Genomic DNA, 25,249 nt, shown 5'->3' with positions numbered 1-25,249 from the left:
GGAAACTGATGAATATGGAATCAGAGCTTACTAGTTGAAATGTGAAAATGCTCTGTATAAAACAAATAACTACTGTATTCAATAAAAATCTTAGTAAATAAATCTTATACTCCGTAAGTAAATTTGTACTGTAGATAATTTATTATTAATGTTATTAGGTATCAACAATTCTATATTGCACCAATTTTGTGATGGCAGCAAAATTAAGGCAACGCTCACCCATGGTGCAATAGTAGAGAGGTTGATGTTGCAAGATTTTGTGAGACTGGCCTCCCCTTCTAAGCTTAATGGGCTTGTGGCTAGATCCAACAGAATAAAAAATGCAGTGAATGATCAGTAACTATTCCATAAGAACATAAAAGCCTAAGAAATAGGAGAGGAGTAGGCCATATGGCTCCTCAAATCTGCTCGGCCAATCAATGTGATCATAACTGATCTGATTGTGGCTATACCTCCATTTCCAGCCTGTCTCCCATAACACTTGACTCTCATTTTGATCAAAACTCTGTCTAACTCAGCCTTGAATATATATAGGTCAGGATTTCCTGGTCGGCGAGCGGGAGGGCAGGGCCCGCTCGCCAACGCGTAAAATGGCGTGGGATGACGTCAGGCGGAACTCCCAACGTCAGCCCGCACCATTTCAATTTTCAGGTCGGAGGGGGCTGTGCGCCCGCCGACCTGTCAATGGCCTCAAAGTAATTGAGCTAGTTAAATGACCTGCCCATCCTTAAGGCTGGTGGGCAGGCAGAAGCCCTGGCGGGCTTCAGAGAAAGCATGAAACCTCATCCACGGGCGGGATGAGGTTTCATGTATGTTTTCAAAAATTTAATAAAAGTTCAACTAAAAGTGATGGACATGTCCCAACTCATGTGACAATGTCACATGAGGGGATATGTCAGGGAAATTTTATTTTTCTGTTTTTAACATTTTTGAATTTGGCACCGATCTCCCTGAGGCTGCACTTAGCCTCAGGGAGATAAGTGCGCTCTTTACTCTCAGCTCAGGGAATCCCCTCCCGCCTGCACAGGGAGCGCATAGCACTTCATGGTGGATGTCACGCTGGGCGGGCCTTAATTGGCCCACCCATGTAAAATGGCGGCTCGCCCCCAATTGTGGGCGCCGATTGGCGGCACACCTCCACGCACCCACTCCTGAACATCCCCCCCCGACGGGGGGAAAACTCTGCCCATAGCCTCCAATGGTATCTGGGCCAGGGAATGTTAAAGATTGATCACCCTCTGAGAGAAGAAATTCCTCCTCATCTCTGTCTTGAATAGGAGACCCCTGATTTTGAAAATATGGTCCCCTGGTTCTAGAAGCCCCCACAAGCTCTTTTTTTCAGCACGTATCCTGTTAGGCCCCCTCAGAATCTTGAATGTTTCAATAAAATCACCTTTCATTCTTCTAAACTCCAATGTGTATCGGCCCAAACTACTCAACCTTTCCTCATAAGACAGCCCCTTCACCCCAGGAATCAACCTAGTGAACCTTCTCTGAACTGTATCCAATGCGAGTATATCCCTCCTTATGTAAGGAGACCAGAACCGTACACAGTTCTCTAGGTGTGATCTCACCATTGTCCTGTGCAGTTATAGCAAGATATCCATACTTTTATGCTCCAGCTCTCTTGTAATAAAGGATAACATTTTATTTGCCTTTCTAATTACTTGTTACTTCCATGCTAACATTTGTGATTCATGTACAAGGGCAGTCAGATCTCTCTGTACTGCAGCATTCTGCAGTGTCCATCCATTTAAATAATATTTTGCTTTTCTACTCTTCCCACCAAAGTGCGCAACCTCATACCCTCATTATTCTCGATCTCCCAAATTTTTGCCCAGTCACTCAGCCTATAAGTATCTCTTAGCAGAATCTTTGGGCAGGATTTTCACGGAGTCATAGAAACTCTGGGGACTTTTAAAAATGGAGGATTGGCTCACATTAAGAACATCACATCACCTCCATTTCCAGCAGATCCCATTTTTGCCAATTGGGGAAAGGGAATGGGGTATGAAGTGCCTTGGTGCAAATTGTGAATCAACTGGTCCATTTAAAATCAGTGCACAGGACAAGCAGATCCAATTTTTGCTCCAGGAATAGCCTCAAGTGGATCCATGACTTTATAATGCAGATATCAGTGCTCATAAAGGGCAGCTAAGGCATATAGAACTGTTAAGTGTTAATTTATTTAAATTCCCTGCCCTTTAAATTTTGCAAATGACTGCCTGCCTGTGTCTATGAGAGTGAAGAATATGTGTTCTAGCAGCTTCAGTAGATATTTGTTGATAAAACCCTAATCACTTTCCTTATAAAATTATTGCAGTTTGATTGCTTTGACAACCTGTTAATTATCACAGTGGGGGCATGAAGGGGTCGTAACTTCACAGTTTGATTAACAGCTGCAAGATGTTATTAAAGGATGAGCTGTCTATGTTGTGGGGTTATGAATACAACTAGATTTGTTTTTATATTGGATTAAATACTTGAGGGGATTTAAATTATTGAATGGGTTTTCATGAATAAGAGTTTTTTTTAATACAGTGAAGCCTGTAATAGATACTTAGAACTTTACTTCATCTCAGCATGGCTCCTGAGGTCTGCCCATTGTGGATACTGGGTGAGTGGGCAAGGGGGGATGTAAGGGCAAAGGGTGGTTGGTGGGAGGTCATGAATTGGCACTAAGTTGGCATGGGGCAAAAAGTGGCCATGGGGGTGAGTCAGGAGCATGGGTTGGCACAACTGGGATATCGTGGCTCCCGAGCTCAGTGGGAGTGGACAGGCGGCAGCAGGACTGCAATGACCACTGGGTCCAATGGTGACCCAGCGGCCTGTTTTAAAATGCTGCTGCAGCCTTTCCAAGGCTGTGAATCATGGCCAATGGAAGGGCTTCCCAGAGCACTGCTGGTGAGCAGGCCACACAGGAGGGTAGGGCAGGGGGGCACTGTGCCCCTCGTTTTTCCGATGATTGCCTTGCTGCCCTCCTCGAGGGGGTGGCAGCACGGCGGGAGGTCCTGGTACCCCAAGACGGGAGGATGAGGCCCCCCCCACATGACCTGACGTGCCTGGGAGGAGGTGGTGGAGGTGGTGAGCTCCCGCGACGTGGTGCGGCGCACCTGGATCCAGTGTCACATGCACTTCAACAACCTGTTGTGCCCAGGAAGGGTGAGTACCATGTTGGCATTGGTCACTTAACTCAGCAGGTAGGCTTTCTCCCCTGGTGTCCCCCCGCACCCCAAGTCTGAGAGTAGTGACTGCATTGCATTATTGACAGCATGTGTCCTTTGCTGGGTGGGCCAGCAGATATTGCCCATGCTGAAGTCACCCTGAGAGGGTGGTGAAGAGATGGGTTCTGCCCCCACAGCATGTGGTACACTGAGACCCACATTACTGTTTTGAGGGCAACCTGGAGGATCTGCACCTAGGCACAGTGCTGGAACTCCAGGACATGTCCAAGTCAGGGTGATGACTTGCTGGGAGGGGAGCTTCCAGGTGGCATGGCACCGATTGATCTACTGTTCTCTGTGCTCCACGTACTTGCGCCTCCTTGCTATGGAAGGTTAGACCGTGTAGGGTCTAATGTGATGTAGGCAGCACTTGGCCAAGGCCGGGCTGCGGGGGGACAGACCTAGCATCTTAGAGTGAATATTCAGCAGCAGTGGGGTGAGGAGGCACTGGAGCCCTGCAATGTCCCACTGTAGTTGGGGGTGGGCCGTCTGCGAAGAGAGTCCAGGTACAAGTAGCACTAATCAATGCTCTTCTCTCCTTTTCAGGAGAAGAATGCACATAATGCAGCCGAGCGGGTGAGGACTGGCGGAGGGCTGGCCCAGTTGGTGATGCTTAGCCGGTTCGAGCAGGAGGCCCTAGATTTGGAGAGGCGCCATGCGCCTAAGTCCATCAGTGTTGGTGAGGCTGGGGTGCCATGGGCAGGTATGTTTGCCCAGCAGCGAGGTCACCATTGTTCTCCCAGCAGCCATGGCAGCGCTGAATGTCCAGTGATTGAAGTTTGCAATGTGGCTTGACCACTGCTTATGGAAGGATGAGCGCATAATGATCTAGGGGACAGGGATACACATTCACATTGTCTCCACGTTAACTGATCCACTGTCCTTGTTCTTCCTTTCAGCATCAGCAGAGCAGGGCCGGGAGCAGGAGCAGCAGAGGTCCCTTCTCACACCTGAGGGCCCTGAAGTCACGGATTCACTAGCGTCACACCATCTCTGCCAGGTAGGCACCAGCGCAGATACTAGCACCTCGGTGGGAATTAGAACATCGGCTAGTGTCCTAGGGCACAGCAGTGAGGGCACCTCACAGTTGCTGGAGGGGCTGACAGACACAGAGTGTGCCAATGGCGCCAGCAGCCGGAGGACTGCAGGGGACCAGGAACATGCTCAGTCGGTGCCTGATGATGTGCCTCTGGAGTCGTCCTCAACGCAGCAAACGCAGGAAATGCGGCCGGGTGTGCGGGAGCATCTGGGGGAGATACATGAGGCTATGCTTTGCTTGGTGTCCCTGGTGGAGGGGTCTACGTGGATCATCGCTGAAGCAATGAGCCTGATGGCCGAGCGCCATGCATCCTCCATGGAGGGAGTGGTAACTCTTGTGGAGAGGCTCCACCAGGAGACCAATCAGGGCTTCCTGGGGATGCACTCAGACCAGCAAACCCTCACATCGGCATTGACCTCAGCTGGTCAGTGCTAGTGTGGGAGATGGTCTTGGCACCAAGTTTCCCAACTCGGTGACTATCTATCCATAGTGAGCAGGGAGGTCCGAAGCGACCTCACGTCGGTGCAGCAGCTGCCTGTCGTCTCTGCGGGTTCCCCTCAGGGCGCTCCAGATGAGGGCTGCAGCTCCTCCGCCCCACTGCCAGGGAGCGTTGCATCTGGTGAGGCTGCAACAACTGGGGAGATGCCAACTGTGGAACTGGTAGCTCGCTCCCAGGCAGGGCCAGCACAGGCTCCACGGGTCAGAGGACGACCGCCAAGGTCATCGAGGCCAACAGGACAGCAGAGTCAGCAGGCTGTCTCAGATGCCACTCCCAGCGAGGGGGCAGCACCAAGATGTAGCACCTGAAAACGTAAACATAAGACACCTTAGGCACACCACGAGTTTATCTCTGGTGCTTTTGTGTTGTCCCACAATGAGGTCTTTATGAGTTGGTGTGATTTTTAACACCTTTTTCATTTTGTTTTATTAAGTTTCTTTGGGTGCAATATTAAATTCAGACATGTCACCATGGCTGAGGTTGCCTCTTTTGTTCTGCAGGTGGATGGTTTCCAATAATGTAATTAGTGCTTTGTGGGACATTTAGCTTTATTAACAAGGACCATAGTTAATGTTCCTAACCAGGCAGGTTTTGCACTTAGGTCTCGAATATGGAGCATACAGCCCAGGCTTGTCCTGGAGGTCCAAATATGGCGTGCTCGCTGAAGGTTCATTGGATTAAAGCCTCCCGGGTGTCCCTGCCTCCCTGGAGTATGCCCGGGACAGCGTCTACCCTCTCAGCATTTTCCTCGGACTCGCTGCTGGACTCATTGTGTACATCCGCAGCCATTGCGTCTAAGTCGTCATAGTCCACAGCGTCCCCCCTTTCCAGCGCAAGATTGTGGAGAGCGCAGCGTGCAACCACTAACACCGACACACGATCTGGGGGGTACTGGAGTGCGCCCCCTGAGTGGTCCAGGCATCGGAAGCGCATCTTGAGAAGACCGATGGCTCCCTCCACCACAGCCCTTGTGGAGGCGTGGCTCCTATTGTACCTCTGCTCAGCTTCTGTTCTTGGATGGTGGAGAGGTGTCATGAGCCACCTTCTGAGGGGATAGCTCTTGTCACCCTGCAGCCACCCATCCAGCCCTGTTGGAGCACTGAAGAGCCTCGGCACCTGGGAGTGTCTGAGGATGTAGGTGTCGTGGAACCTGCCTGGGTACCTTGCACAGACTTGTAGAATCTGCATCCTGTGATCACACACCATCTGCACGTCCATGGAGTGGAAGCCCTTCCTGTTGATGAAGGCACTGGGCTCACCTGCTGGCACCTTGATGGCCACATGTGTGCAGTCTGTTGCACGCTGGACGCGGGGGAAGCCAGCAATGGCTGCGAAGCCTCTGGCTTGCTGTGTCTAACTTGCCTGGTCCCAGCAGAAGTGGATGAAGGTCAATGCACGCCTGAACAGAGTGTCTGTAGCCTGCTTGACACAAGTGTGGACAAGATTGGGAGCTACTGCAAAGATCACCCACTGACCCCTGGAAGGAGCCAGAGGGCAGCTGTGACCTATAGAGCCAATGGCATGGGGTGCCCACCCACACAGCTAGCGGAGATCTCAGGCCCAATCATCTGACAGATATAGCTGACTGTCTCCCTTGAGAGACAGAACCTCTTTCGGCACTGCACCTCAGACATATTGAGGTAGCTGCTTTGCCGCCTGTATACCCTGGCAGCATGATAGTGGTGTCTTCTGCGGCCCCTTCTGCCTTGGACTACCTCTTGGCCCTGCACCCCTTGTGCCTGGGCCTGACCTCCCAAAGGTGGCTCCCCTGGAGACTGAATGTGCACTCCTGGACTCCTCCCCCTTCTAGCCCTCCCATCCTCCTCAGGGGAGGTGCCTCCAGTGGACAGTTCAGCTCCCATTCCCAGGCTAAGGGAAGGCTTCCTGGAACATGCAGGCCTAAAAAAGATTCCTCACTGCAGAGTGCTGACCTGAAGGTTGTGAGTCCAGACCAAACAGCTGGTGTGCATTTTTAAGTATTGCAGATCATACAGGCAAGTACCAGTAACTTTGAAACATCAATATTTGACAGAGCACACTCGCGACCCCACTGAGCCCTCTTATCCCGCCCGTGGATGAGGTTTATACAAATGTGTCCTACCCGCCTGCCCGTTGTGTCCTTGTGCCAACTCGAAGATCGCACGGGCTCCGAAAAATCGGCGTCAGTTGGCGCCTCAAGGGCCTTAAGTGGCCCGTTAATTAATGGCGGGCACGTATCGGAGATCAACGCGTGCCCGCCCAACTAAATATCGTGATGGCGCGTGATGATGTCGGGACGCTCGTCCGATGTCATCGCGCATCATTTTATGTGCAGGGCCCACCCCTGCACGCCAATGGGAATATTCTGCCCCTAGTGTTGCAGTGGCCCTCAAGTAAAAATAAGTCCAGGGTTGGTTTGAAATGGAGGGGATTTAGACAATGTGGGAAGGGAGTCTGGGGCCACCAACCGAGCTGGGCTAGAGGTCAGGATTAGATTAGGGATACGGAAGTTGCAGGGCAAGGAGTCGCAATCAGGAAGGGGAATGTGGTTTTGTGGGTGACGGAGGTTGGATCAGGTTGGAGGTGGTGCCTGGAAGTGTAGGATTCAGAATCAAGTCTGATCCCTAGAGCTGTGGTGCTCAAAGGTGGCAATCAGCTTGGGAGCCTGGAGTTACCAGAGTTGGTATTGGATTGGGGGCTAGGGTTTGCAGGAGCAACCCAGTGGGTGAAGGTTCTGGGGTCAGGAGCAGCACCAATTGGAAGAGTGGTTAAATGTGGACTGGAGAGGAACAATCCTGCATCCGCTTGCTCCACATTCAGGTGAGCTACTTGTCTTCTTGGTTGACCAGCAATCTCCAGACTAGATGACCCTGAGTTCAGCTTGTGATGATGATGGAGATGGATACCTCAGGGAAAACCAATCTTGGAGAGGGGTCCTGAAGCTGACTTCAGGCCATTTATTTGCACACAAAGGTTTTAACTCTTGCTTCAGGTGGAAGTAAAGGATGCCTCTCGTTATTTGTCCTTGTACCACACTATGACACTACCAAACTTTCTTCCAACTGTTTTAGGAACTCAGGGTGGGATTTTCCAATCCCAGCCGCCAATGGGATCTTCTGGTCCCGCTGTAGTTAATGGACCTTTGGCTGGCTTACTGGATCTGCTGCAGGGGATCCCTAGCGGCTGGGACAGAAAATCCCACCCTGAGCGTCTGAAAACCCCCCAAGAATTCCCATTCTAGAGTTTTGCCCAAAATGTTCTGAAGAATTGCATTATAACAGATATTTATTTATCCCTTATGGGACCTATCTGACATTTTTACCTTCCAATTATAACAAATGTAGCCAAACTGTGAAGAATTTATACATACCATAAAGCTGGGGTGGCTCTGCAAGGCAGTACCCATCTGAGAGAGCTAAGTGGCTGTGTGCAGCCATGTTGGCCTCTGAACCTGTCCAGTGTTTCATTCATGTACTGTTTACTCTTCAGAGATTTTTAAAAATTCCTTGATAGACACTGTAAAAAGAGGAAAGCCAGTCATAACAAATTTTAACTATTCAGATTGAAATGCTACAACAGTAAAAATGTGAACACTATTATCCAAAACAGTTCAAGTAGTGTATCCTGCATGATAGCTACCTATCTGCAAATTGGACCAACTGTAAATCAATTTAGAATCACTTTTTCTCATTTATGTTTTATGTTTCTTTTGTAAAACTCCATTCTATAACAAGTAAACAATCCTTTATTATTGTACTTCTGATCGATCACAGATTGCACTGAGATGGAATCTGATTTCAGTCCAATTTCATTTGGTCACCAAAAAACCCCACAAGCAGTAGGAAGAGAATCTAATAATAAGTAAATTCATGGGATGTGAGGATCACTGGTAAGGCCAGCATTTATTGCCCATTCATAATTGCCCTTCAGAAGATGGTGGTGATCCTGTTCTTGAACTGCTTCAATGGCCTGAATTTTACCTTTGGTGGGCGTGCATGATTGGTGGGCCTGGGAATTGGCTGCTGCCCGCAGTCGGCCCCCAAATGCGATTTCATGTCGGTGGGCCAATTAAGGCCTGCCCAGTGTGAAAGACGGCTCCTCACTGGTCAGAAAGGGCCATGGGGGAGCCTGCCTGATGCCGGTCCAATGGCGACCTAGCAGCTGGTTTAAAAACGGCACAGCCCCTTGAAAGCTGCCACGGAAGAACGTTTGTTCCGCATAAGCAAACTCAAGTGATGGAGTTGAGTGTGGCTGCAGATGCCAGGCGGGAGGACAGGTCAGGTGGGCACTCCGGCCTTCCTCCACTTTTTGGATGAATGCCTTGCAGTCCTCCTGGAGGAGGTGGCTGCCAGGAGGAACACCTTGTCCCCAGGGATGGGAGGAGGAGGCCAACGCACCTCACATAGAGGGCATGGGAGGAGGTGGCAGCGCTGGTAAGCAGCCATGTCATGGTGCGACGCACATGGGTGCTGTGCCGGAAGAGGTTCAATGACCTGTTGCGCTCAGGAACGGTGAGTACCGTGTTGGCATGGGTCAGTGTGCAGAAGTGTTAAGGTATAGGGCCCCCTCTCCTCCACCGTGGACCTCAATCACACCGGAGCTGGCCAAAGGCGTGGGCCCTGGCTGCTTGGACTGAGTGCCTTATGGCTCAAGGGCCATGACTCAGATGTGCCCTGCGAGGTGTTCTTCAGCTGGGGTTGGCCAGGCTGCAACGGCACTGCAGGTAGAGAGTGGACTAATCAATGCTCCTCTGTGCTTTCAGGAGAAAACAAGCCATGACCCATTGGAGAGGTCATGGACAGGTTGAGGCCCACCCAACCTGCTGCTGCTCACCAGGTTTGAGCAGGATGCCCTTGAGCTGGAGACGGGCATGCTCCATGTGCAACTGGGCATGGAGAGGCGGGGATGTCAGACGAAGGTAAAAGTGCAGTGCACAGAGGTGAGAGTTTCAGATTATGCATCCATTCAATGTAGCCTCTTCATTGATGGGAGCCTCAAACCTGGAGTCCCTAATGATCATTGAAAGATGATGGCACCATAACGCAGATCTCCATTGTCTCACCAGGGTACCTGGCATGCACAGTGACAGTGTGGTGACTTTAATTAATGACATGCCCTTGTTCTCCCTTTCAGATTCGCTAGCATGCACTTGCTCTCTGGACCCCAAAGAGCCACGTTGACACCGGAGGACCACCGGGCTTCTTTTGTCACACCCGCTCTCTGAACCCCAAAAGCAAAGAGCTAGCACTCTTCAAGGAATGGGAAGCTGCTGGGAAATGATGGCTGCCAAAGGGAGGAAACATGCTGCCCCCAGATTTACTGATGCCTCCCTCAAGTGCTTACTGGATGTTGTGGAGGCCCACTGCGTTGTCCTCTACCCCCACTCTGGGCAAGGGCCAGCAAACAAGGGCATCAACCCTGTATGGGAGGCAATGGTAGCTGTGGTTAGCACCAATGCCCTGCAAAAGAGGACAGCAACCCAGCGCCGAAAGAGGATGACTGATCTTGTCTGTTCCGCCAGGGTAAGTCACGCTCAGCTCACACACTCACAAACCCATCACACATCCACAGAGACCTCACTCACTGCCAGTTCAAGGGAATTCATTATTCATTCTCTCACACACACAGCTTCATTGCCCTCATCCCATCCATGGCACCAATCACCAACCACACATGCTAGGCATACATATCATCTGGCCTGGCAGGCATCCCACTTACACTCTCTCCATCTGTATTCATGCAGGACAAGTTGGCACACAACAAAAGGGAGAGGCCGCAGATTGGTAGAGGAATGCCTGAAGTCAAGGTCCTCATGGTCTTTGAAAATAGAGCCATCCAGCTGACTGGCGAAGATCTGGACCATTCCTGTGCTGACGGTGAGGTTGGCGGTGCTAAACCAAGTGAGGGAACAGTCGTGCAACATCCATCAGACAGCCATGCTGTGAGTGATGTGTCCTGTTCCGCAGTCCCCTGCCATGCACTAATTATCTCTCCTTGCTTTCGCAGACACGTCTGGGAAGCAGCCGATGGAGTCCATGACCCAGGTCCTTGACTCAAGCCCTGACAACACCTCAGGAGAGGAATCTGCTGAAACGGTCATTGAGGACCTGTCACAGTGCTCACCCACACCCTCCACCAGTGCAGAGACACACACCTCGCTGGGACCAAGCTTTAGAGTAGCCGTGGGGTCATAATCTGGTGAGCACATTGCACTGTCTGATCCACAGCAGGTGGCGGCAGGGACTTTCAAGTTTCTGGCACTTGGAGGACTGCTGGAGACCAGAAATCTGCTGAGTCCAAGTCAGATGAGGAGTCACTGGATTCGATCATGTCACAGTTGCTGGAGCTGCATAGGCAAGCTCAGGAACATCAGGAAGGGATGTCCGCTACACTCCTCAGATTGCAAGGCACGATGGAGGACTCCTTCCACCTTCAGTCTGAGGTGATAGTGCCGGCAATGCAACGCACTGAGGTCAGCACTGGTAGGATGGCGGCTGCCATGGAGACCTTGGTCCAGGACATTGGTCCTGCACTGCTGTGCGGGCTCAGCTCCATCGCTGACACCATAGTGGCCCCCAATGGTGTCAACACGAGAGGGATGCAGGGCAACTCGATCTCACTCCAGCTTCCCCTTCTCCTCAAAGAGTCAGCCAAGGGCCCTCGGGCACCCATAGGGAAGAGGATCAGCAGAGGCATACCCCAGGGCCATCCACCCAGGTGACTCCAGGAGTATCCAGCCCATCCAAATCCCCTCTTCCTATGACCTTGGCAGCTCCAACTCCACAGGCGGAGGAGGATGCAACTGTCACACAGCAGGACCCCGAAAGGAGGCCGGGGCCCTCCAGGTCTTGGCCATCCAGAGGATGCCCGCCAAGGTCATCACAGACAGCGTGTAGCAATCAGCAGGCTGCCTCTACCTTGCTATGGATGTTGGGGGAGCACCAAGACGTAGTGGCAGGGTTAGGAAGGTTAAGATGTAGTTGCACAGCCTGGGCACAGGTATTTGTCACTTGTACATAATGTTCACATTGTTAATAAACCCCCAAGCACATTTCCCCTGCCTATGGCTCCTTGTTATGATGAGCAGTGTTCATGTCACTCAGATGTGAAACCTTGGTTCCTGCACAAGATAAAGGCAGGTGTCTCAGTCCAGGGCCACTTCTCTGTGATTTGTGCAACCCTCCCAGCACACTGATGATGCGCCTTCACTGTCACTAGACACATCAGTATATCTGAACCTCAATGGGGCTTATCATTGCTGCCAGAATGTCCTGGGCTGGCGGCACAGAGTTCCGTCATTCTCTCTGTGCTCCCAGCACCTTTGAGGTGGGGCTGCCCACTCCATCAGCATCATTGTCCGGGGACAGTGTGGTCCTGAAGGGTTCAGCTCATGAAGGATGCCATAGATCAGGACAAGCTAAAGTTTCACCTCTGCATCTCCATGATATGATCCTGTTCACAGAGCGCAAGCGATCTGCCATCAGCCAGACAGGAGACAAACATTCATGTAAGCTATGTGAGGGTCTGTGGAGTGTCCCCACTGCATGTTGTCATCATCCTCCTGGAATGTAGGAACTATGGGCATCTGCTGTGTCTCCATGACAGGAGCCTTATCACAGAGGGTATGTGCGCTGGCATCAGCCAGACCAGAGAGAAACATTCATGGATGCAATGTGTGGATCTGTGATGTCTCCTCACTGCATGTCGTCATCATTCTCTATGAATCTAGCAGCTATGCGGACCTCCCGAGTATGCCTGCCTCATCTGGCCAGTGTGATGGCCTCATCGCCTTCAACCTTGCCTTCGAGCACTTCCTCACCCTCATCCCTGTCGATGTCCTCCTCATCGGAGGAGACATGCAGCTCCTCCATCTCCTCCTCAGCCAGCTCCTCCCCCCGTTGCAGTGCCAGGTTGTGAAGCGCGCAACAGGCGATGATGATGCATGACAACCTCTGTGGACTATTTGCAGGCTCCACCAGACCGGTCCAAGCACACGAACCTCATTTTCAACATTCCGATGCTTTGCTCAACCAAGGTGCGAGTTGCAGCATGAGCTTCGTTATACCGTCGCTCTGCTGCAGTCTGAGGCCGTTGCGTGGGTGACATCAGCCACGACCTCTGTGGGTAGCCCTTGTCCCTGAGGAGCCAACCCTGCAGCCTCTCTGGACCTGGAAGACCAACTGAGAATGTAGGAGTCGTGGACACTCCCTGGGAACTGTGCACAGACCTGCAGGATGCGTCTGTGTTCGCTGCACACCAGCTGAACATTTAGCGAGTGGAAGCTCTTGGGATAGGTGTAGTTGACCGCTTGTTGCGACGGAGATCTGAGTGCCATGTGAGTGCAGTTGATGGTATCCTGCACCTGTGGGAAACCTGAGATCTGAGCAAATTCCAGCACTCTTGCTTCCTAGCTTTCCTGATCCTGGGTAAAATGCACAAAGTTCTGAGCCTTCATGAAGATGGCGTCTGTAACCTCATGGATGCATTTGTGGGTGAAGGCTTACGATATCACACAGAGGTCACCTGTGGAGCCCTGAAAGGAGCCACTGATGTAAAAATTGAGCACTGTGGTCACTTTCATGGCCATTGGCAATGGATGCCCTCCATGTCCATGTGGCGCCAAATCCCCCAGCAGGTGCCAGATGTGACCGACCAGTTCCCTGGACATGCGCAGTTTTTGGTGACACTAGTTTCAGTCATCTGTAGGAATGACAAGTGCCGCCTGTAAACCCTGGGTCTAACTAGTCGCCGACCAGCGATGGTTCGCTGTGGCTCTTCAATGGTGTTTGCGGGAGCCTCAGCCACCCCTTCTTCCTGATGGTGCTGCTCCTCCCTCTGCCTAGCCAGACGCATCTGTCACTCTCTTCTCCTTCGTCTCCGCTCTCTGTAAGCTATGATGCAGACAGCTAGGTCACCAGGCTACATGCTCCTGATGTACTTCTCCTGCAGGATGAGAGAGGCGCATGGGTTAACCTGGGTCTTCTAAGAACCTCTCTTGGTTAAGTCTGAAGGCCCTTTATGGTATCCCAGAGAATGCTGGCCACCACTTGGATGGCCAGAGTTTAGCGCGCTGCATGGCTGCCCGAAATCCCACCCACCTCCACTCCACTCTGCTTGACTAATTGGTGGCAGCTTTGCCCACTGGACTTACAATGATAGGGAGATGTATTAAAACGAATTTCCCAACATCCAGTGGCGGGAAACGCATCCCTCCATTGATGGGCAGAGCGGATGATTGCAGACTGGTTTCACAACGGCATGAAACCGATGTTTGACCTTCCCGCCATATTGTCCGCTTACATGCGCCATGATGCCCAATACCAACGGACATGGAAAATTCCGCCTGTGGTGTTATTGGATTTCCAAAAGGCATTTTCTAAGGTCCTCACGTGGACAAGGTGAGTGGTCATGAGGTTTGGGGTGATATATTAGCGTGGATAGAAGATTGGCTGACTAACAGGAAACAGAGAGTCAGGATAAATGGATCATTTTCAGATTGGCAAACAGTAACTAGTGGATTGCCACAGAAAACAGTGGTCGGGCTTTAACTATTTATAATTTATATTAATGGCTTGGATGAAGGGACAGACTATATTGTAGCCACATTTGCTCATGATACAAAGATAGGTAGGAAAGTAAGTTGTGCCAAGATTACAAAGAGTCTACAAAAGGATATAGATAGGTTAAGTGAGTGAGCAAAAAAATGACGGGTGGTGTAAAATGTGGGAAAATGTGAGGTGGTCCACTTTGGCAGGAAGAATAGAAAAGCAGAGTATCATTTAAATGGGGAAAGACTGCAGAATGCTGCAGTACTGAAGCAAGTGGGTGTCCTTGTACATGAATCACAAAATGTTAGCATGAAGGTATGGCAAATAATTGGGAAGGCAAATGGAATGTTGGTCTTTCCTGCAAAGGGGGTGGAGCATATAAATATGGAAGTCTTACTACAGCTGTACAGGGTGTTGGTGGGACTGTAACTGGAGTACGACAGTTTGGTCTCCTTACTTAAGGAGAGATATACTTGTATTGGAGCAGATCAGAGAAGATTCACTAAACTTATTCCTGGGATGAGGGGTTTGTTTTATGAGAAAAGGCTGAGCAGGTTGGGCCTATGCTCTTTGGACTTTAGGAGAATGAGAGGTGATCTTATTGAAACATAGAAGGTTCTGAGTGGACTTGACAAGATAGATGCTGGGAGGGTGTTTCCTCTTATGGGGGAATCTAGAACTAGGGCCCACAGTTTAAAACGAAGAGCTCTCTCACTTAAGACTGAAATGAGGAGGAATTTCTTCACTCAGATGGTTCTTAGTCTTTGTAATTCTCTCCCACAGAGAGCAGTGGAGGCTGGATCATTGAATATATTCAAGGCTGAATTAGGCAGATTTTTGATTGCTAGGGGTGTTTAGCGTTATGGGGGACAGGCAGGAAAGTGGAGTTAAGGCCACAATCAGATCAGCCATGGTCTTATCGAATGTTGGAGCAGGTTCAATAGGTCTAATGGCCTGCTCATGTTCCGATTTCTTATGATCTTATGATCCAGGCAAGTGGAAAGTATTCCATCACATTCCTTACTTGTGCCTTGTAGATGGCAGACAGGCTTTGGGCAATTATTACGTGAGTCAATCCCAGCAGAATACCCGGCGTCTGACCTGCTGTTCAAGCCAAATTATTTATGTGGCTGGTACAGTTAAGCTTCTGGTTGATGGCAACCTGCAGGATGCTGATAGTGGGAGATTTGACAGGTAACATGTAAACGGGGGCTGGTTAAACTCTCTCTTGTTGGAGATGGTTGCTGCCTGGCATCAATGTTACTGGCCACTTATCAGCCCAAACCTGAATGTTGTCCAGGTCTTGCTCTATGTGGGCATGGACTGTTTATTTTCCGAGGAATTGTAAATGGAACTGAACATTGTGTAATCATCGGCAAATGTCCTCACTTCTAACCTAATAATGAAGCCACTGAAAATGGTTTAGCCTAGGAAACTGCCATGAGAAACACCTACAGCGATGTCCTGGGATGAAGGTGATTGTCCTTCAACAACCTCAATCATTTTCCTTTGTGCTAGGCATCACTCCAATCAGTGAAGAGCTTTCCCCCTGATTCTCATTGACTTTAATTTTGCTAGTGCCCCTTGATGCCACACTTGGTCAAATGCTGTCTTGATGTCAAGGGCAGTCACTCTCAAATCACCTCTGGGGTTCTGCTCCTTGTCCATGTTTGAACCAAGGCTGTAATGAGGTCCTGCTGAACCATTCAAGCATGGTTCAGCACATTATTGCTAAATGTTGCTTTATAGCATTGTCGACAATGCTTTCCATCCCTTTGCTGATGATTGAGAATAGTCAATTTTTCCAACCCTAACCAAGGGCACTGAATCAATTGCAATACTTTTACTGCCACTTTGGTTGAGACCAGTTATCTCATGCAATTGTTTATTTAGGCTGCATCCATTCTACCGGTGTAAAACAAGCACCTAAGTGTCCAATATTGGTGTTGTGCATATGCACATTCTGTGCTGGAAGTGCACTGCCTGCCATATAGTAAAGTGTGAAGTATAGTTGGCCAGGATTCACTTCTAAAATAGGCACATATAAATAAGAGGCCCAATGCCTGCTTCAAATCCATTTTCTGATTGTGGACTGCTCTGAGCAGCAGGTTTGCTGCGTTCAGGCTACCCAATCTACCTAAAGGAAGCACGAGGCCACAACCAAGCATTCTTGAATGTGAATCTCAGAGGTGCAGGAGCTCTCCACCTGGCTCCAGCATCCATGTTGATTCCTCCCCATTGCCCCTGATGCCTCCCTCTTCTCATCTACTCCTTCCATGTGCCAATCACCTACCACCCTTCCTGATTGTCTCACATGCCTCCCATCCTCTCAACATCTATCTGAGATACACTTCCAGTGACAGGGTAACTTAAAATTTAAATCATCTTCATCAGCGAGCTGGATAAGTGTACACAGCAGCAGTCTGCAATATGCCACTGTAGTTTACATGAGGCCAGATATAGATTATATCTTTGGACTACCCGTTGCAGCACAGGGATTGCTCCCTGTTTCCTGTCTGAGTTGGTTAAACCTGCACTATTCAAGTTCACCCCTTTGGTCTATGGCTCACCTACTCATCAATTATATTCACTGAGCCATATGAGGCACCTGCTGTTCTTATCCTCACCCTGACAACTGTACAAACATAACTTCAACCTATATGTACAAGAATGACCAAGCATCCACCAGTCATGGTACTGTTGAGCAATAGTGTAGCACTACACTAATTAATCCCTTAAGGATAGTCAGCATATTCTCTCTGGGCTCTGCTTTCTTACTTCAGTGGCCCTGTTTACATTGCACAATCTCACAGTGATAAACTTGCACAGTTCCAGCCCTGTGTACCCAAAGTGCCCTCTGTTGCTTTCTAAATATACAACTTTTTTGTGCTCATTATAGTGATAGATAGCATTGCTGGGAATTGGTATAAACAAATCTATTTATTTTCTCACCCAGTATCTACTCCGTCGGGTTAGGTATGGCACAGGCCTTGCATTGTCCAACTTGAGAACAGCACACACAGATGTACTGGTGTGACATTTCTATTCCCCACACTTCATTTCCTTTCTGTTTGAGCTTGCCAATTTAGTAGTAGTTTAAGGCAAAATCCAAACACCCTTGTGCTGTTGGTTTATGCCCATTGACACATGCACTTAACTGAGACTGCTAAGGACTATTATTGCTAGTTTTCTGAACTAGATGGAAGGACAGTATGCAAATCTATTCCAGTGCTCAGACCATGGAGTCATCTATGGTATATTGCAAAAGGTACATGGGTTGCATAATCATGTAGAGATTTTCAACTTAAATTATCGACCCTGGCCTGTTATGTTTCCCTGTCACACCAATAAATGGCACTCAATCAGGTCTTGCAATGTTAATTTGATGATCTGCTTGTCATGACCTCCTGTCAAAGCATCACATGGTGCTCTATTATTTTTCCTCAAATATCTTTCAACATGTTTTCTGAAAAAAGTCATGTCCCCTATTTTTTCTGAAAATCTTAAATTTTAAATGCCCAAGTACGCTTTTAAATAAATAAGCCAGAATTTTACGTGTTAGATTCGGGCGCGCGGCTGACCCAGAAGAACGTTAAATCATGTGTGTTGACGTCCGGCATGCACCTCGCATGTGTGTGACTTATGTGATAGTACGGTCGGTGGGCGGACACAGGAGTCACCATACTGCACCACACCATGCTGCACATTACGACACTCCATCACGCCATATACTACCGAACCATTCTGCACCACACCATACTGCACCCAGCCATATTGCAGCACAGCATGTTGCAACACACAATGCTGCATCACACCATGCTGCAACACACCATGCTGCACATCACAACACTCCATCGCGCCATATTCTACCGAACCATTCTGCACCACACCATGCTGCACCACAAAATGCTGCACCACACCATACCACACCACACCATGCCGTACCACAGCATGCTGCAACATACCGTGCTGCAACACACCATGCTGCACCACACCATGCTATACCACAGCATGCTGCAACACACCGTGCTGCAACACACCATGCTGCACCACACCATGCTGCACCACACCATGCCATACCACACCATACCGCACCACTCCATGCTGCACCACACCATGCCATACCACACCATACCACACCACACCATGCTGCACCATACCATACTGCACCAGAAAATGTTGCACCGTGCCATGCTGCACCACACCATACTGCACCACAAAATGCTGCACCGCACCATGCTACACACCATGCCGTACCACACCATACTGCACCACACCATGCTGCACCACAAAATGCTGTACCACACCATGCTGCACCACACATACTGCACCACATCATGCTGCACCACACCATCCTGCACCACACAATGCTGCATGATTCTATGCTGCACCACACCATACTGCACCACAGCATGCTGCACCACAAAATGCTGCACCACACCATGCTGCACCACACATACTGCACCACACCATGCTGCACCACACCAAGCTGCACTACATCATGCTGCACCACACCATCCTGCACCACACAATGCTTCATGATTCTATGCTGCACCACACCATACTGCACCACAGCATGTTACACCACACCATGCTGTACACCATACCATACCACACCATGCTGCACCACACCATGCTGCACCACAAAATGCTGCACCACACCATGCTGCACCACAAAATGCTGCAGCACACCATGCTGCACCACACCAGACTGCACCACAAAATGCTGCACCACACCACCATGCCGTACCATACCACACTGCACCACACCATCCTGCACCACACCCTAATGCACCACACAATGCTGCATGATTCTATGCTGCACCACACCATACTGCACCACAGCATGCTTCACCACACCATGCCGCACCACACATTGCTGCACCACACCATGCTGCACTACAGCATATTGTACCACACCATAATGCACCACACAATGATGCATGATTCCATGCTGCACCACACCATACTGCACCACAGCATGCTACACCACACCATGCTGCACCAAACCATGCTGGACCACATGATACTGCACCATACCATACTGCGCCACGTGTTAAAACAAGCACTTTTTTTAAACCTCACGCAACATTGATAGCTTCTAGCAATGGACGACACAAATTCTGCACACAGGTAATCGAGCTGTACTGGGCAGTCACCTGGTGGGCAGTCTGGTAAGATACCAGACTCTTTCAATCCACACTGTGACACTGCAATATCACTAGACTCATTGCAACACTCACCATTCCAATCTTGGCCACCAGTGGTCCCTTCTAACCCATCATAATGCTTCTCCTGTACATCACCTTTGCTTTCTGCCACTGGTTTCCCCTCCTCTTTACCTGTTTTCCCCACCGTTACCCCCTTCATGTCCATCAGTTTTTACTCCTGTCCATTTACTGCCCATCCTTTATCATCTGGTTGCCTCCCTGCTCAACAATATTCCCTATGTTCATCCAGTTTTCCTTCATTTCCACAAGTTTGAATATAATCTGTCATCTTCTCGACTAGAAATTAATTTTAAAAATTAAACGCCCTTTAAAAATTAAGGTTTGTGCGATTATGGGCCTTGACTAGTGGAAAGAGGAGCCAATGGTCTGCTATTATTGGGGTGGCAGGTGGCAGACTGGATGCAGTGGGAATTCTCTGACAAGTTCATTGATATCAGCGGTCAGATATATTTTATTATTAAGAAACTTGAATAAAGAGCAAAGTCCCATAAGATAGAACACTCTCAAGGTTGAAAGAACAGGAAGCAGAGAAAAGAATGTATGGACAGGCGGGTGCGCATCCAACCCGATTGGACGTAAAATCGCGCAATAAGACATCGGGCAAGCACCCTGACATCATCCCGTGCACACGCGATATTTTGCTTGGAGGGCGCGCGCAAAAGTCAGAAGAATGCTCGCCGACAATTAAGAGAGCAATTAAGCCCAATACCGGCGCAATAGTCCCTGATATTTTGTGGTCTGTCCAACCTTACGGTTGGCGGACGGCGAATCAGCACTTTGCATTTTTCATGAAATCTCATGCAAGGGTGGGGTGAGTTTTCTGGTATTAAATAAAATAAAAAATAAAAGTCTACAGACAGCATTTTTATCAAGTATATGTTCAGGTGCCTGATTGTGATGCTTGGACATTTTTTTCCTGATTTTCAAAGCTTTACTTCATGGTTTTCGGGTCTGCAGCTTATGAGGCAGCTCTCTGCCTTCAGGGAGCCTTCTCTCAACGCCCGCCCGCACCTGTGAAAACGTCATCGCTAGCCAGCGTGAAATTGTGGTCAGGGGCCGATCACAGTCGGCAATCCATTTCCCGGCCGCCCCCAGGCCCGCCGATTGTGCCCGCCCGCCGAGCTGAAAATTCAGGCCTATGTTTCTAAACTTCTTTCATGTTTACTAGGCCCCAAAGTGTGTTCACATTCAATTATTAACTTCTGACGTATAGTCACTAATGTTCTGTAGGAATGCCCAGCAGCCAGTTTATTTAAAGTATGATGCCAGCAAAAGAGATAAACAACCAGTTAATCTGCTTTTTGTGTTATTGGTTGAGGCAAAATGTAAAGCAGGTCACTATGAGATCATCCTGCTCTTCTCAAAATGCTGTTGTAAGCCCTTTCACATCTCAGCTGAAAGATAGCACCTTCAACAACACAGCACCCTCTCAGAGCTGTACTGAAATATTGCGAGTAGGTTTTATATTCAAAAGCTGGAATGAGGTCTGAATCCTTAACCTTCTAGCCTTGGAAAGGAGAGTGCTGCCAATGAGTCAAACTGATACAATAAAGGCTATTATTTCAAGAGGTAAATATATCAAAATCAGTTCCGGGTGAAACCCACCCCAGATTTGGATTTGATCTGATACTATTTCAGGATTTGAGTATCCATGCTATTTATAATAATCAAAGTTGGGATTTGGGGATTATTTCAACCTTCATTGTGGCTTGATGAAAGGGATTTGCTCAGTGACTCATTGTTCCTAATGCCACTCACGGGTAGTAATGGAGTTAATTTACTGAAAGTCACTGACGCTGATTTTCATATTCCAAATTCTGAGGATTAAATGTCTGAGCATTGGTTTTTGATCTTTGGTGCACTGAAGGAATGAAGCAATCTGTTCAAAAGCCCATTTCAGATTCTGTTTCTTTTTACTAAATATATAATAAGCATTGCCAAATGCTTGAGGCTTGGAAACTCTGTTTTTAACAGTCGAGAGCAACACAAAGCCTTGCCAAGTAATTTTCATCTTTGTTGAAAAATGAGCTGTGGAAAGTATAGAAGAAGGGTTTCTCATCAGTTCAGAGTAGATCCAGCCAGCTTGAGGTTGATAATTGGGGTAAATTTTGAACTTCTCTTTTTAAAACAGGCACATTGGGAACAATTTTAGAAAACAACATCCTGTGCCCAAAGGGTGCTGGACAGACATTCAACCAAATATTGGGTCAGGTTGTTTTTCAGGGTTTCCTAATAGCTACCTAAAACAGGCATTAGGCTTCGTAAATTGTCAGTTTTAAGCCCCCTCTGCTAAACTAATCATAGTCAGTCTGGCTCTGCCCAGGATTCTTAAGCAGTCAGTGCGACTGAAGCTAAAAAATAATTAATGCTGCTTTGGAACGAGGAAGAGCAGGATTCCACCGCTAACTCTATAGCACCAGTAAACTGATCAACCATTCCACCATTGCCACTCCACACTCCTTTCCCAGGAGTTACCTTCTGGCTGCTGCTGTTATGTAGTCAACTCAATATTTGTTTTCTTTCTTATCTTCAAAAAGATTAGCTGCCTGTGGAATCTTGATGGGCTAACTCAAAAAATGTGAATGAGGCCCGAGATCCAATCTTGGGCCCCCCACATGGGCCAACCAGTTCAGTCCATGTGTAGCACCCATTCCCTGCCTCAACCAACTCTAAAGGAATATCAAACCTATAATTGTAGAGTAAAGGGTTAACATCAGGAGCACCTGATATTGATGTAACTGCTGATGTAACTGTGATGCAATTTCACATGATGAATTGACTGAGGTTTGGAGAGATGCAGAAGTACAACCTCATGTAGGGTTACTTAAATATATATAGAGCTGTAAATAAGAATAGTTTTTTATGAATAGCAGTCTATGGTAGTATCCTTAGGGTAACAGGCAAACCCTAAAGAAATCCCATCTAGATCCCAAACCCATTATGAAACATGGTAGCACCTGCCACCCCAATACAAGCCAAACTACTGAAGCAGAAACAGATCCAGAGCTTAGGACAAGCATGGAGTCTACATTGCCACTCCCAGAACCTTTCTGAAGTGCTGAAGACTCACAACAGACTCAACATTGAGACAAATGGAGGAAGAGAGTTTCCAGATATCGAATAGCTTCAGGTTTGCATAAGAAGGAACAAAAGGATCGGGTCAGCACTTCATTCTATGCAGTAGGAGCTATTGCAGACAACATAATAGCAAGACAGAGGAGGCTTCGGGTTCATACAATACAGTCCTCCAGGCATTTGATTCATTCTTTATTGTTCAAAAATATATAATCATCATAGACTAGACGAAAATTGCCACTACAGGATCTTCAGAGATAAATTAATACATGACTGCATAATGGTTGGGGCCTTAGATAAAACCCTATCAGACCTGTTGCAAACGAGGGAAGATTTAAATCTTAAAAAGGCAGTACAAATAGCAGCACAGATTGAGTTTAAGAAGCAAAACAGAGCGGCTGTTCGTGGGGAAAGGGAAGTGCCTTGGAAAAGACTGAATGAGGCCATTCAATATGTCGGCCAGAATAGAGAAAGCATGTTGAAGCAAAAGCCTGCAATATTGGGGGAAAGCGCACCAACCGCTATCTTGTGATGCTCTCAGTGTGGCAGGGAAATCCTGCACAAGTGGGAAGAATGCCCAATGGGGGAGCAGAGTGTCACAACTGTGGAAAGTTAGGACATTTAAAATCGTCTGCTGGTCTAAAATACAAGTAGCTCACAGTAGAAAGGAGAAAATAACAAGGCCAAGTCAAATCCAAGAAGCGGAAGAGCCACTGAATAAAATAAATAACCTTCCTAGGAGAAGTTAATAAACCAGAAAATAATTATTGGAGCGTTAAATTAGAAATTGATGGTCACCCTACAGAATTCAAGATAGATATTGGGACAGGTGTTTCAGTATTAACTAATGAATTAAAATGGCTTAAAAATATCACATTACAGCCATCTTCCATTCAGTTGCAAGGTCCAGGAGGGATTACACTGAAAGTAATAGGCCAACACTTGGCGAGATTAAGGGCAGGACTTTTAGGTCGCTGTGTGGGCGTGATCGGTGGGCCCGGGAATGGCTGGGGGCTGGACCGCTGCCCGTGATCAGCCACTGACTACGGTTTCATGCAGGCTGACCAATTAACGGCCAGCCAGCTTGAAGCGAGTGCCGAAATGCCTGGTGCTGCCAGGGTTGGGGTGGGCACTGACCTAAGTGCGGCTGCAGGCAAGCGCTGAATGAAAGCTCCCTGAAGGCAGAGAGCTGTCTCAGGAAGCTGAAGACTTCAAAACAATTAAATAAAGATTTTAAAATCAGGAAAAAATTGTCCACACCTCACAATCAGTCACCTGATCATATACATGATGAAAATTCTGTCCATACATTTTTATTTTTTTAAATTTAATAACGGAAACCTTATCCTGCCCTTGGATGAGGTTTCAGCAAAAATGCAAAGTCCGCCCGGCAGATACGCCTGTTCGCCAACCGTAAGGCTGGACGGACCATGCAAAATTGGGGGCAATTGGAACTTTAACTTTAGTTGTCTTCTTAATTGTTGGCGGATGCACTTCTGACACTCGCGAGCGCCCACCAACCGAAATATCATGCAAGCGCAGGATGATGTCAGGACACTTGCCCAATGCCATCCCACACGATTTTGCATCCGATCAGGTCAGGCACGTGCCTGCTCACCGACCTAAAAATCCTGCCCTAAGATACAAGGATAAAGAAATTATTGAACCCCTGTATGCTATACAGAACCAGGAGTCATCATTATTGAGCAGAAAAACATGCTTGAAGTTGAGGCTGATTTAGAAGGCAGATGAAATTGCTGATGAACAGTCCAGTAATGTATTCAATGTATTCAGAAATGCATTCCTATCTCTATTTTCAGGCTTAGGAAAGCTGAAGACAGAATATCATGTAACCCTAAGGGTGAATGCTCGGCTTATACGTCTCTTCACAGTGAGGAAGGACCCTCACCCACTCTTAGACAAAGTCAAGAGTGAGATTGAGTACATGTCACAACAAAGGGTCATCTGTCCAGTAACCATCCCAGCAAAGTGGTGTTCTGGAATGGTCACAGTACTAAAGGCCAATCATTCAATTAGAATCTGCCTGGACTTGACTCAATTAAACAAGTCAGTAGAGTACGAAATCCGCCCAATGGTATCAATAAATGAAAATCTCGCCAAATTAACAAAAAGCACCTTCTTCACAAAACTGGATGCAAACAGTGGCTTTTAGCAATTGCCTCTGGACAAAGAATCCAGATTGTCAACATCTTCTATCACCCCGTTTGGCCATTATTGTTTTAGCAGCTTACCATTCAGAATTGCTTCTTCACTTGAGATATTCCAAAGAACGATGTCTCAGACCCTGGAAGGCATGGAAGAAGTAAAATGCTTTATGGATGACATTCTTGTACACGGTTCATCTTAGGAAAGAACATGACTGTCGAGTGAGAGCAATCCTCAAGGTTCTACAAGAAGCAGGTTTGACATTGAATGACAAACGTGAATTTGCAAAGCCTATGGTAAAACTCTTTAGGCCACATTGTGCAAGCTTCAGGAATTACTGTCAACCTGCAGAAAATCAAGGTGATTTGAGAGTTCCCACAGCTGAGAACCATCACAGAATTACAAACGTTCCATGGTCAACCAAGTTGGCAAATTCCTACCAAACTTGGCAGAAATCAATGAGCCTTTATGACAGCTGTTGAGACAAG

At 48.2% G+C, this 25,249-nt stretch overlaps 1 protein-coding gene across 6 annotated transcripts in view; it reads right to left on the bottom strand.

The window, feature by feature from the left end:
* LOC144683621 (bile acid receptor-like) overlaps nucleotides 1-25,249 on the bottom strand; it is a 191,150-nt gene that overhangs the window by 86,295 nt on the left and 79,606 nt on the right. For 5 of the 6 annotated variants that reach the window (XM_078546829.1, XM_078546830.1, XM_078546828.1 and 2 more), the window contains one exon: nucleotides 8,112-8,257. In XM_078546829.1, the coding sequence (XP_078402955.1) occupies nucleotides 8,112-8,208 (97 nt within the window). In that variant the 5' untranslated portion in view covers nucleotides 8,209-8,257. Of the gene's footprint in view, nucleotides 1-8,111; nucleotides 8,258-24,847; nucleotides 24,933-25,249 lie in introns of those variants that run through there. The other variant, XM_078546827.1, reaches the window with a different exon arrangement.

This window comes from Cetorhinus maximus, chromosome 8, assembly GCF_964194155.1.
Source record: "Cetorhinus maximus chromosome 8, sCetMax3.hap1.1, whole genome shotgun sequence".
NCBI classification, from domain to species: Eukaryota; Metazoa; Chordata; class Chondrichthyes; order Lamniformes; family Cetorhinidae; genus Cetorhinus; species Cetorhinus maximus.
The sequence above is the reverse complement of the archived record's forward strand: the minus strand, read 5'-3'. Positions and strand labels throughout refer to the sequence as shown.